The following is a 12,507-nucleotide window of genomic DNA, read 5'->3' as shown; positions in this document are numbered from 1 at the left end:
AAATTAAGATATTTGTGTTGGTTATAGGTAAGAGTGTAAAGACCTTTAAAAAAAAAATTGAAATTCAATGGAATAATAACATATAAGCAAGCTTGGAGGTTGGAGATATTCATCGTTCAGATTTTTGAAAGCTGCTCGTATTTTTTTAATGCGTTAAATTATTATTGTTTACAAATGTTTTTAACATCACAATACGCAAAACGCCATTACCCTATTCCTATGATAAGATGAGTAAAGTGAGAAGTATCCCTTACATCCCACACCAATTATATAGTTTGTTTTGTATTTTTATTATTTTACTAGGCTAAGGTTTGCAGAGAGCAATCATCAGTACACTTCATAGAATGAATTTGAAAATTATTAAATAACATCATAACTGCAGTGAAACGTAGAGAAAATATTTTCACAGCCACAATAGTATAGTATGATAAATGATAATTGATAACACATATATGTATAGCATATACTTAACAGTTTACACACTACCTACATAAAATGAATCATTAATATATATGGTAATTAAATGTATAGATTATCAATTAACTGTACCTATAGTTTAAATATATTAGCTACGACAGCTGTTTACTGCGTTGATGAATCGGGCTAAAATAATAGGATCTGATTAATTCCCGATTAAAGCAGGATTTAACACTATTTAAATAATAAAGGTAAGGGCCTCGCCAGTACATCAAATTTTACAAAACTCACTAGTTAATTATTGTTAAAACAAATTTAATGAATAAGTGTGTTATAAACCTAAAGAATTAGAACATCTATACTTAACATTTTAAATTGTATTAAAATTTGAAAAATAAAAGTTCAAAGAACGGGTAAGTTGATTGATTTTGTCTTACAAGTTTATTAACCGCAAAAACCATTTATTACTTTTTTTTTTAATCTTTTCGTATCGATGTCTGCTATATAAGTTATATAAGTAAGTGTTATATAGTTATTTATTGCACCAATAGAAACTACGTATTCAAAAGGCTTCAATCAAAATATAAAAAAAATATATATATCTACCAATACCGATGACACCTATTTATTGTATTTATACCTACTTATTAATATTTTATTTTGTATTGTAAAACTGTAATAAGAAATCGTAGAATTCGCTTTACTAGTGGGTTTTATATTTTTGTACGTGTTTGAGTAAGTCATTGTGATTAATGCGTTTTAATTTTTATTTCAGTGATGAACATTAACCCACGTAAAATGGTTCTGAATGGAAACTAAACGGCGTATCAACTTTTATTTCTAAGGATATTTTATAATTTGTTTGAATTACTATGACTAATATTTCTTTGTGAAATCATAGCATAATATTATATATATCATACATGATACATTATATTGTTAATACCTGACAGCAGTAGCGCAACCAGAAATATCCCTTGGGGGGGGGGGTCCAAAATTTTATTACAACAGATATAAACATAAATAATTGTGTTAATAATAAATGTATTTTTTATTTGAGTAGTATAATTTGGGGCATTCTGGATCACCTCCCCCTTAAATTTTACATGTAAAAGGATAGGCACCTCAGTATAGGCAATTTCAGTACATGCACCTCCCAAACTTGTATGAATTACTCAATATAGGCAACCCGCAACACCTATTAACCTACATTAATCACGACTGTCTGGTACGTGACTGACATATATTTTTCCCCTTCCCACATTACCTCCCCTTTTATTTCCCCTTATGAAAGAATTTTTTTTTTTAAATATAATATTCTGGTATACTATTATATTGATCCTTTGTGGTATTTTACGTATTAAAATATACACGATACCATATAGGAGACATTAGTCCACAAAGGATCAATATAATAGTATACCAGAATATTATATTTAAAAAAAAAAATTCTTTCATAAGGGGAAATAAAAGGGGAGGTAATGTGGGAAGGGGAAAAATATATGTCAGTCACGTACCAGACAGTCGTGATTAATGTAGGTTAATAGGTGTTGCGGGTTGCCTATATTGAGTAATTCATACAAGTTTGGGAGGTGCATGTACTGAAATTGCCTATACTGAGGTGCCTATCCTTTTACATGTAAAATTTAAGGGGGAGGTGATCCAGAATGCCCCAAATTATACTACTTATTTGTGTTACCATATTAATAATAAAATGTATATACTTATAAAAAAAAATATAATGAAAATATATCAAATAAAATTATAAAATAAAGTCTAAACGACGCTTTAAATTCGATAAACGCTGTATTACTTCTTCGGACTTGACGTCAATATCATAGTGAATATTGAGAGCAGCTAGTCCATTCAATCTCGATTCGGACGTAGAGTTTCTTAAGTAAGTTTTAATGCGTTTGAGTGTAGAAAATGATCTTTCAGCTTCGCAAGATGTGACAGGAAGTGTGACCAGTATTTGCAAAAGCTTAAAAACATTTGGAAATAAATCTGAATTGCAACTATTCAATATGTTGATGGCATTTTTTGTTTTAATGTTACTATCATCTAGATAACGATTCCATAGTAAAATTTCTGACTTCACAAGATCAAAACTATCAATGTCATTACTGTAAAATTCAACAAGTTCTTTAAGTCTTTCTTCATTGAATGTTGAACTGTTCATTAACATTTGGAATCCACTAATAATGTTTTTATGATTTATAAAACGATCATTCAGTTGTTGAATGTACGAATCAAGAAAAGGAATAAATAAAGCTATTTTGAAATATTCTTCAGGATCATTTGTTGAAATATTTATGCGGTGTTTTTGGCGCTTAGCTAATCGAGGAATTTCAATTTTAATTTCAAAATCATTTAATCTTTCATTAAGATCATTATATAGTTTGTTAAATTCAAGACTAACATTTTCTCTTATGGACATTAATTGTTTTTTCACTAAACTTATATGTCATAACTGATAAGGTTTGTTATCAAAATTATTTAGTTGGCTAACAAAATTTATTATACTTACAATATATTATTATATTCCCAAATTAATAAAAAATGTTCCATTTTATAAATACTCAAGGGGGGGGTCTGGACCCGGGGACCCCCCCTTTGGTTGCGCCACTGCCTGACAGTCAATATGCAAACGTATATACCTTAGAACGGAGTTTGAATAAATAATGACCATAGGCGTGTTTACGGGTATGGCCAATCTGGCCATGGCCAGACCTGCGAAATTAGCGGTCCTCCCTACCCTACACTTATTCAACCATCATTGGGTATACACGCAGATATTAATATTATATTAAATTTTTATCATAGACAAAGGGTAATTTAATGGATATCACGTGATATTGTGATATCTGCTCATAGAATAATAGGTAGATAAGAATATTTAAAAAAAATATTTTTTTGGAATTTTATAAAGTTATTGTACTTTTTAGCACAATACCGGTAACTAGTTGCTCTTGTGAGCGAGCATTTTCGAAATTAACGATAGTGAAATCAAAACTTCGTAGTACAATTACTTATTAGTTATTAGCAAAGACTTGATTCATTAATGTTTTTATTTATTGAATAACAGATGACCAATAACAAAAACTATGACGATGTAATTGAAGAATTTAAGTTATGACACCATCAAAACGCCGTCTGGAGTTATAAGAGTATTTAGTTTTTAAAAATAGTTTAAAAAAATAATTGTAATTCTACTAAAATGTAAATAGAAACAAAATAAAGGATGAAAAATAAAAATGTTTATTATGTATACTTCATTTTTAAGAAACTTTTCTTGGCCATACATGCGAACGAATCCTAGACACGCCTATGATAATTACCATAAAATATATATGTATAAATATGAGTATCTCAAAACTAGACTAAATATCTGGAAGTTTTCTTTATGTCTGGTAAAAGTTAAAGTTAATGAAAGCAATGATAGAATATTTAAAGTTACTGCGATATATTTTGAGTAGGTATTTTCAAAATAAAAAAAAAAAATCGTTTTTAGTTGTTTTTCAACAAATAGCTTGAATTTTAATTTAATTGTATTTGTCTCAGGATGAAATTATATTTAGGTATTTACTATACCTAATTTAAATCCATTTATAGTTTGAAAACGTATTCACAGGTCATAACTCACACCAACGGTTCATCGGTAGGGGCGATTGTGAACTCAGACAGTTTTATTAGAGAACGCTTTAAATAGTTATAATAATGAATTTATATTACACTTAGTTAGAAGTTAGAACATCTACAAATTGTATCACATCATTTTTGTTCGCTGTTAAAAATATTACACCAAATCATAACATACTTAATTTATGATAATTTCATTCATTTGTTATGATGTTTTGACGTAATGCATTATTTTACATGATTTGTTCGGACAACTATTTTTTATATTTTTTAGCATACACGCATACTTACCTAGGTATTATTGTAAGTTTACATGAACTCAATTAAGTTAAAATGGAATAGAAACCGAAACTATGGAGTTATGAACCAATTTTACCTGTTTTTTTTTCTGCCAGAGTTTACATTAAAAAAAGGTATTTGTGGCGCAGTCTACATACGCCATCGATAGGTTCTAACTTATTAGTTAATAAATTGTCAATAGCTAATACTGAAAATATACCAATATTGACTAACAGCTAGTAAAATTTAATACTTAGGATATACGTGATTAGATTTTGACAGTTAATTAAACGATTATAGTACCATTACAAAAATATATAACAAGTATAGTAATATAAAATATAAATATATAATAAAAATCATTAGAAATATAGGCTAACACAATTCTCGTTCAAAATTTTTTTCCTATGCAATGATTTATTACTGAATTTAAATTTAACGCATCCATCGAAGTGACCTACTCAATGAAGAAGTTCACTTATTATACATCAGAGTTACTTGACTGGTTTATAAAATTGTCTAATCTTTATTCTCTCGATTACTTTTTAACGGAAGACGTTATCAAATGGATCGCGACATCTGGAACATAACTATAGAGTTAAAAGTTCATTTGTTTGGCACAAGAGACATTTTTAGAATAGTCTTATAAGAAAAATTAAAGTGCAAATGTACCTTTGATAGGTTAATAATAAATATTTTACCAGACGATCCTCATTCTTTTCCGTTTTCTTTTGACGCTTTGTTAAAAAACAATAATAAAACACACACAAACTTGCACTTTATGCGATTTAGAACAAATCATATTCTAAGTGGATACAAATTTTTAGACTGACAGTGATAATTTATGTTTAGGGATCATATTTTAATAATTATTTTTTATGTAACACATTGATGACTGATGGACATACTTAAATAGCATTAGTCATGATAATTAATTTCTGTACATGCGTGACTAAAATTGGTGAAGTTGTAGTCGTAATAACAACAAAATACAAATTATGTACTGCATAACTCCTAAAATAGTCATGTTCGTAATGGTATTTTTAATTTTCGAATTCTACAGGTTTAGTGTCCTATGATAATTATGACATCTGATTTGTTAGACACACAATATTTTTATTTGATGTATTTGAACCTTTGAAATTAGGAAAAAAAATCCAGGGAAAAAAAAGCCAAATTACAATAATTAAATATATATATCAAATAAAATTAAAGAATTAAATAAGGTATTATTTAAAAAATATTTACACATTATTGGTCATATTGTATACATAGGTATATATATAATTATTCATACACGGGTTATAAATGATATTATTTATTATTATAATTATTAATGCACAAAGTATATACATTAATACATTTTATTTATACATATTTATGTCGGGTTGCATAAACGATCGATAAGTAGTTATCATTGATTATCATTGATCATAATATAATTTATACGGTTTTTATAATTTTTTATGATTTATCATTAGCTAAACAAAATATTAGTCCCATTATATATTATTATTATAAGTGTGATCACGATAAGTGGAAACACTCAATAACTATATGTGTAGGCTTCATATATTTCAATTCTACTTTTTCGGCTAACTAATAAACATTATTATACACATTTTCAAATAATTAGACTATTTTTTTGACAGTTAATTTTTTAAATAGAATGATCCATTTTTAACCACAAATTATTTTGTTTAGTATTTTTTAATGAATTTTAGTGGTTGAATTTCTTTTCTAAGTCAAAAAACGACCGAGTTATAGCAATTTGATTTTATGTTATTTGCATGGGTATAACAGATTATAAAATACGTAATTGGTAATAATTAATAATAATCTGTTATAGGTGCCTCTGCAAATAACATAAAATCTATAACAATAACTCGGTCATTTTTTGACTTAGAAAAAAAATTCATTAAAAAATACCAAACAAAATAATTTGTGGTTAAAAATGGATCATTCTATTTAAAAAATTAACAGTCAAAAAAATAGTCTAATTATTTGAAAATGTGTATAATAATGTTTATTAGTTAGCTGAAAAAGCAGAATTGAAATATACGAGTATGAAGCCTACACATATAGTTATTGGGTGTTTCCAATTATCTTGATCACACTGTAATAATATAATGGGACTAATATTTTGTTTAGCTAATGAAAAATCATAAAAAATCATAAAACCGTATAAATTATATTATGATCAATGTTGAATTATTTTTTTCCTATCTCTGACCCATCACGCGTAACATAGAAAATTGTATCTATAAACGATTTAATGCATAGGATTCGGTTATAAATTTCTTACTTCGTGGAACATTGTAAACAATTTGATAATAGACGGTTGGTCAAAAAGCTTACAGTGTTTCACTAAATGAGAAATTTATAACCAAAACCTATGAGTACAGTTTAAAAAATCATCACTCCGTAATCCTCTTCCGGTGATATCTCAATATCGACCGGTACGACGAGTGGGTGGTTGTCGGTTGTCGGTTGGCACGTGGTTCCGGTTGCTCGAGGTCCGAGGATGTAATATTACCTTCACGGTACCACGGAATCTGTGAGGGTTGGACTCGTGCTGATATAGAACTGGTGTTGGCTGGGAAGGAAGTTGTTTCGGATGTGGATGGTGCCCGTTTCTCAAGCCGGTATTGTTGTGATTTATATATCGACCGGTATGACGAGGGGGTGGTGGTAGGTTTTCGGTCGGCCAGTGGTTCCTGTTGCTCGAGGTCCGAGGATGTAATATTACCTCCGGTACCACGGAATTTGGGCGGGTTTGGCTCGTCGTCTCCTGCTGATGTAGAACTGGTGTTGGATGGAACGGAAGTTGTTTCGGATGTGGATGGTGCCCGTTTCTCTAGCCGGTATTGTTGTGATTTATTTATCGACCGGTACGACGAGGGGGTGGTGGTAGGTTTTCGGTCGGCCAATGGTTTCTGTTGCTCGAGGTCCGAGGATGTAATATTACCTCCGGTACCACGGAATCTGGGAGGGTTGGGCGCGTCGCCTCCTGCTGATGTAGAACTGGTGTTGGCTGGGAAGGAAGTTGTTTCGGATGTGGATGGTGCCCGTTTCTCTAGCCGGTATTGTTGTGATTTATATTTCGACCGGTACGACGAGTGGGTGGTGGTCGGTTGTCGGTTGGCCCGTGGTTCCGGTTGCTCGAGGTCCGAGGATGTAATATTACCTTCATTGTACCACGGAATCTGTGAGGGTTGGACTGGTGCTGATATGGAACTGGTGTTGGCTGGGAAGGAAGTTGTTTCGGATGTGGATGGTGCCCGTTTCTCTAGCCGGTATTGTTGTGATTTATTTATCGACCGGTACGACGAGGGGGTGGTGGTAGGTTTTCGGTCGGCCAATGGTTTCTGTTGCTCGAGGTCCGAGGATGTAATATTACCTCCGGTACCACGGAATCTGGGAGGGTTGGGCGCGTCGCCTCCTGCTGATGTAGAACTGGTGTTGGCTGGGAAGGAAGTTGTATCGGATGTGGATGGTGCCCGTTTCTCTAGCCGGTATTGTTGTGAATTTTGTAACCTAACTTTTTCTCTGTATTCCAGCGACCGCTTTAGGTTCCGGCGTTGCCGTGAGTTCGTGAAAACCATTGTAGCCTGAGTTGGGACGTTGGCCGTGTTGACCTGCGGGTTGGTTAGGTTAGGTTTTGTTAGGTTAGGTAATATATAATAAAAAAGACTCACGTGTATACTGTCCAATTTAGAATCCATCGGTGACTTCGGGGTAGCTGGGCCTTCAACAAGTTGAACTGCCATAATACAAAATGATAATGTTGTAATAAGTACAAGTGATATATAATTAATTCTTTTTCAAGCTTAAGAATTTAATGAGACAAATTATATTTGTAAAATGTAGATTACTGATCAATATTTATCTCGAACACTTTAGTTTCCCATAACAACAAAATTTAAAAAAATATTAAAAGCTGTTTTTAGTTATTTCAAAGTATAATATAAAGTGGTTTTTTCTCCAAAATACATTATTTTTTTTAAATTCAATAAAAATCTATATGGTGTATAATTTTTCACCGTTATTTATTTAAACGCCCGTAAAAGCTCGAATACAATATAATATAATATATTATAATGTAAGAATATATCAATAATACGGTTATAGTAGGTATACGTAGTAAAGTAATCGTAAAATGCATAATAAAATAATATTCAATTACTTATTTTCATATTATTATGGATAAATTCTTATTTTCGGGGTCTTATTAGAAATATAATGGCAAGTGTTGAAAATACATTTAATTGTTGCCCTAAATTGCATAACTGTTACTATCACTTTATTATGACTCAATTATAAAATAAAAAAAGATTTTACAGCAGAAACCCATTATATTTACATAGATAGCGTAATATACATACTTATTTATTATTATATTCAAGAAAGAAAAACAAGATTAACAATTCTAAAGTATAATGTACCAATATAGTATTTAAATTTGTTTGTAAAACCATTGTGTATTAATAGTTTATGATTCCACTTCATTTGTAGTTCTATATCATATCAATAAAAAAAAACGAGACAGTTTAAATATTAAACTTCATAATATAATAACTTAAATATTAATAAATATCCAAATATTAAGATTCTTTTGGAAAAAATGTATGGTTAAAAATAATGTATATTCGAAGTTTTATAAGATACACATTTAATAAAATAATATTTATTTGATATTGTTAAAAACTAAACAAAGATGGTAAGTATACTATTTATAATATATATTACATTGAAATTTGTAAATAAATTATTATATTTTAATATATTATTTGATTTTAAATGCAAATGTATTATTTAAAACCTCACTGATGTCTAAAAAAATTGAAATTGAATTGCATTTTTATATTTATTTTTAATTAGCATCAACCAAAAGTTTTTAGAAAAAAATAATGTATGTAATACTATCTATAAGTAGTAGGTATATACATAATATAATTATTCAACATAATATTATATTGCCATATTGCAGGATACTTATCGTAAAACGCATAGCTTCAGCCAAATGTTAATATTAGAGAAAATATAGAAACAAAACCGTGATTTTAATTCCGTTTATTATTCAAGCTTTAGTTGGCTAGAATATGGTATTAAACATGATGCTATTTACTATTTTTGCTTTCGCAATTTCAGCATAGCAAGTGATAGTAATGATTCTACGTTTACGAGTATTGGATTCAACAACTGGAGAAAATCAAGTATTTTTTCAATTCTGTTTTAATTATTTATATCATATAACATATTTAAAATTTTTTATTGTACTTAGTTATCCTGGTCAAGAGGAAAAAAGGAAATGGGGAAAATGTAATGTCTGGAAAGTTTAATGGTATTCAGGCTAAAATTAAAAATAAATTTCCATATGCCATTTATATGCATTGTAATATGACCCATCGTATAAATCTTGTTGTAATTGATATGTGCAAATATGTTAAGATAAATTGTAATTTTTTGTAATTATGTTTTAGCTGTTTTATCTATATTTTTTTTTCGGTGTAGGAGGCTAGGACTGTTTTCAATACTATTAAAGGGTTATATAATATCCATTTTTCTCATCCAACTAAAAACCAAATGCTTGTCAATATGCAAAAAACAGTTGGGAATAAAAAGTATCCATATTGGTTGCTTAAGTGGTACTAGATGGAACTGTCGGTTTAAGAACTGTATTACACATTTATAAAGCTATTATAAACGTTTAACAGAAAGAAATAGACAATCAAACTGAAAATAGAAATGCAAATGAAGCTTTAGGTAAATTGTATAAAATATTTAAAATAATTGGAGTATAATATTTTAATGTTTTTTTTCAAGGTATATACTTACATGTATGTCAACAAACTCATTTGTTGCTAATTTGTTTATTTAAAAAAATATATTATCTACAATTAATATTCTTTGAAACATGTTTCAAGAAAAAAATGCAGTACTAGGCAAAGCAGTAATTCTTATCAACAGTGTTTACAAACTTTTGAAAATAGTATAGATCTTACTCTTCCTTTTAATAATTTATGATTATGGTTAGAAATCCAAGACTTTGCTAAAGACTACAACATTAACTTTGATATACTATTTCGAACACAAAGTAAATATTATAATAATTTTATAGTTAGGTGTAGAAAGTACCTAATAGAATTTGTATCAAAATTGTACCTAAAAAATTATTACAAGATTATGTAAAAATATAAATATATAGTAAAAAATTAAAACATAGTGAATAGGTAGTTAATTATAAAATTGTACTTAAAACATTATTATAAGATAATATAGTTAAAATATAAATATAAATATATAGTAAAAATTAATAGTTTTAAAAAATTATTACAAGATATAGTCAAAGTATAAATATAAATATAAAGTAAAAACAATTTTAAAACATTATTACAAGGTAATATAGTCAAAATATAAATACATAGTAAAATTTAAATAGTTAATTAAAAAATTATTACATTAAAAATAGTTACCCTAATGAAACATTGTTTGCAATGCCTCTTAAAAATAATAAAATTCTATTTTTATCATAATTAGACACTAATTTTAAAATTCTTTTATCATTATCAATGTATTTTTTCTTTTTTTTTGGTGGACTTCCACCAGTAACTAATTGTTCATAAAAAACGTCTCTTTCTGTTTGGATTTTTTTAAGGCAATTTATAAATGACCATATTGTTGGATTAGTAACCCCTATTTGAATATTTAAACGCCTATTAGCAGCTTCAGCATGATTATTTGTGCGGTTTTGGTTTGTTAACATCCTTTGATATAAATTCCATATTTCTGGAGGAAATTGTGGTGATCGACGACCTACTTTTCTTCGATTTTTTCTTCCTATATAATATTCTTCGAACCATTCAAGTAACGGAACAATGTCATCAGGTAAATCCTCAGCAATCAAATCTGTTGCCACATCCAGATCTTCAATTGGTACAAATGCTAATGAAATTAACATTTTTACCATCACAGAAAAATTAGCATCATTGTTATAATTTGATATCATTCCTATGTCTCCCATTTTTTTCCGAAAATTTTTGGTTAAATGATAATAACATCCATGTACGTTTACTCGAGGAACGCTTCTTTAATTGCACTAATTGCAGCAATTTCAAAATCAATAGAAATTGAATCTGGTAATAATCTAGGATTTAGATCGATCAACATTGTAAATAATTTGCGATAAGTTTCACCTTTTTTATTTGGTAATAGTGCGTATATTATTGGATGAATACCACCTACGTCTTCTGCCAAAATAATGTATACTTGCGAAAATAATGAAGGACTAACGCTAAATGTTCCATCAACAAATCATGTCTTGGATTTTTTAATGCATCGTTATTTGGAAGAACACACCCTAGTATAAAAATGTAAAAATATAAATTTAATATAAAATACGCGAATCCTAATGTAAAATATAGGTGTTCACTACAGGTACAAAGTTCATTACTGCGTCGATAGTCGATAACGAGTTTATTATATATGAAACAATATTGTATATAAATCGAAAACCGCCTAACTTTGAAAAGCTCTATCTTGTTAAAACATTAACGAAAAATAATAATTTGATCGTTAAAATTCAATAAAAAAAATAGCCCTATTAATATTTAGTACATTTTAAATTTAAATATAGGTTGCTAGTGGTTTCAATATTTAATAAATTATAAAAGGGTAAAAAATATAAATGTTTTAAACAAAAAGTCAAAAATATTATAAATAAGAAAAAAGTCAATATTTGACGAAATAACGAGTATTTTATGATAAAAGAATCAACTTGTATAGTAATATTGTATAATTTTTTTTTTAGTACCTTTGCTGCTTGTGATAGACTTGATGTACATTCATTGATAACGCATGATGTTTGTTCCATCGTGGACAATGCCCGTTTTTTAATGTTAGTAATAGCAATTTGTGTTTCAACTTTAGCATCATCAGAACCATGCATGTGTAAATTTTCAGATTTTTTAAAATCGTTAAATTGTCAATACTTGTATGAATTCTTGCCAAACAATCATTCTTTTGACGACATCTCCAAAACTTTTTTTGTTTGTCGGCACTAAATTTATTAAAAATATACATGAAACCGTCATTTACGAGTATTTCTCGATCACGTTTGTGATAACACTCTCTATGTTATCATAGATGTGAAAATGGTCAACCATCTTTGAG

At 28.8% G+C, this 12,507-nt stretch overlaps 2 protein-coding genes and 2 pseudogenes across 3 annotated transcripts; 1 reads left to right on the top strand and 3 right to left on the bottom strand.

Annotated features, from left to right (window-relative positions):
- Positions 1 to 2,179: 2,179 nt before the first annotated feature.
- LOC149057981 (52 kDa repressor of the inhibitor of the protein kinase-like) lies at positions 2,180 to 2,868 on the bottom strand. Its single transcript, XM_089218274.1, has one exon. It carries the CDS (start codon positions 2,852 to 2,854, stop codon positions 2,180 to 2,182), a length of 675 nt encoding a protein of 224 aa, XP_089074400.1. The 5' UTR covers positions 2,855 to 2,868.
- A 3,544-nt stretch (positions 2,869 to 6,412) lies between these two features.
- Positions 6,413 to 8,207, bottom strand: LOC149057980 (uncharacterized). The gene is made up of 2 exons (XM_089220294.1): positions 8,034 to 8,207; positions 6,413 to 7,973 (listed from the first exon to the last, which is right to left on the bottom strand). Exons 1-2 carry the CDS (start codon positions 8,103 to 8,105, stop codon positions 6,753 to 6,755), a joined length of 1,293 nt encoding a protein of 430 aa, XP_089076420.1. The 5' UTR covers positions 8,106 to 8,207; the 3' UTR covers positions 6,413 to 6,752.
- A 1,583-nt stretch (positions 8,208 to 9,790) lies between these two features.
- LOC149057979 (uncharacterized) lies at positions 9,791 to 10,755 on the top strand (annotated as a pseudogene).
- A 129-nt stretch (positions 10,756 to 10,884) lies between these two features.
- On the bottom strand, positions 10,885 to 12,427 carry LOC149057978 (uncharacterized; annotated as a pseudogene). The gene is made up of 2 exons (XR_016190404.1): positions 12,149 to 12,427; positions 10,885 to 11,695 (listed from the first exon to the last, which is right to left on the bottom strand). The product of XR_016190404.1 is annotated as an uncharacterized LOC149057978 (transcript).
- Positions 12,428 to 12,507: the final 80 nt, after the last annotated feature.

This window comes from Diuraphis noxia, unplaced genomic scaffold, assembly GCF_037042655.1.
Source record: "Diuraphis noxia isolate RWA-SAM2 unplaced genomic scaffold, SU_Dnox_SAM2 contig0002, whole genome shotgun sequence".
NCBI classification, from domain to species: Eukaryota; Metazoa; Arthropoda; class Insecta; order Hemiptera; family Aphididae; genus Diuraphis; species Diuraphis noxia.
This window is presented reverse-complemented; position numbering and strand designations above follow the sequence as displayed.

Bases quoted from the DNA above. Each gene is read 5' to 3' on its own strand.
- LOC149057980 (XM_089220294.1), bottom strand. From the start codon at position 8,105: ATGGCAGTTCAACTTGTTGAAGGCCCAGCTACCCCGAAGTCACCGATG. The intron at 7,974-8,033 runs GTGAGTCTTTTT...ACCAACCCGCAG, and splicing joins CTAAATTGGACAGTATACAC to GTCAACACGGCCAACGTCCC.
- LOC149057981 (XM_089218274.1), bottom strand. From the start codon at position 2,854: ATGTCCATAAGAGAAAATGTTAGTCTTGAATTTAACAAACTATATAAT.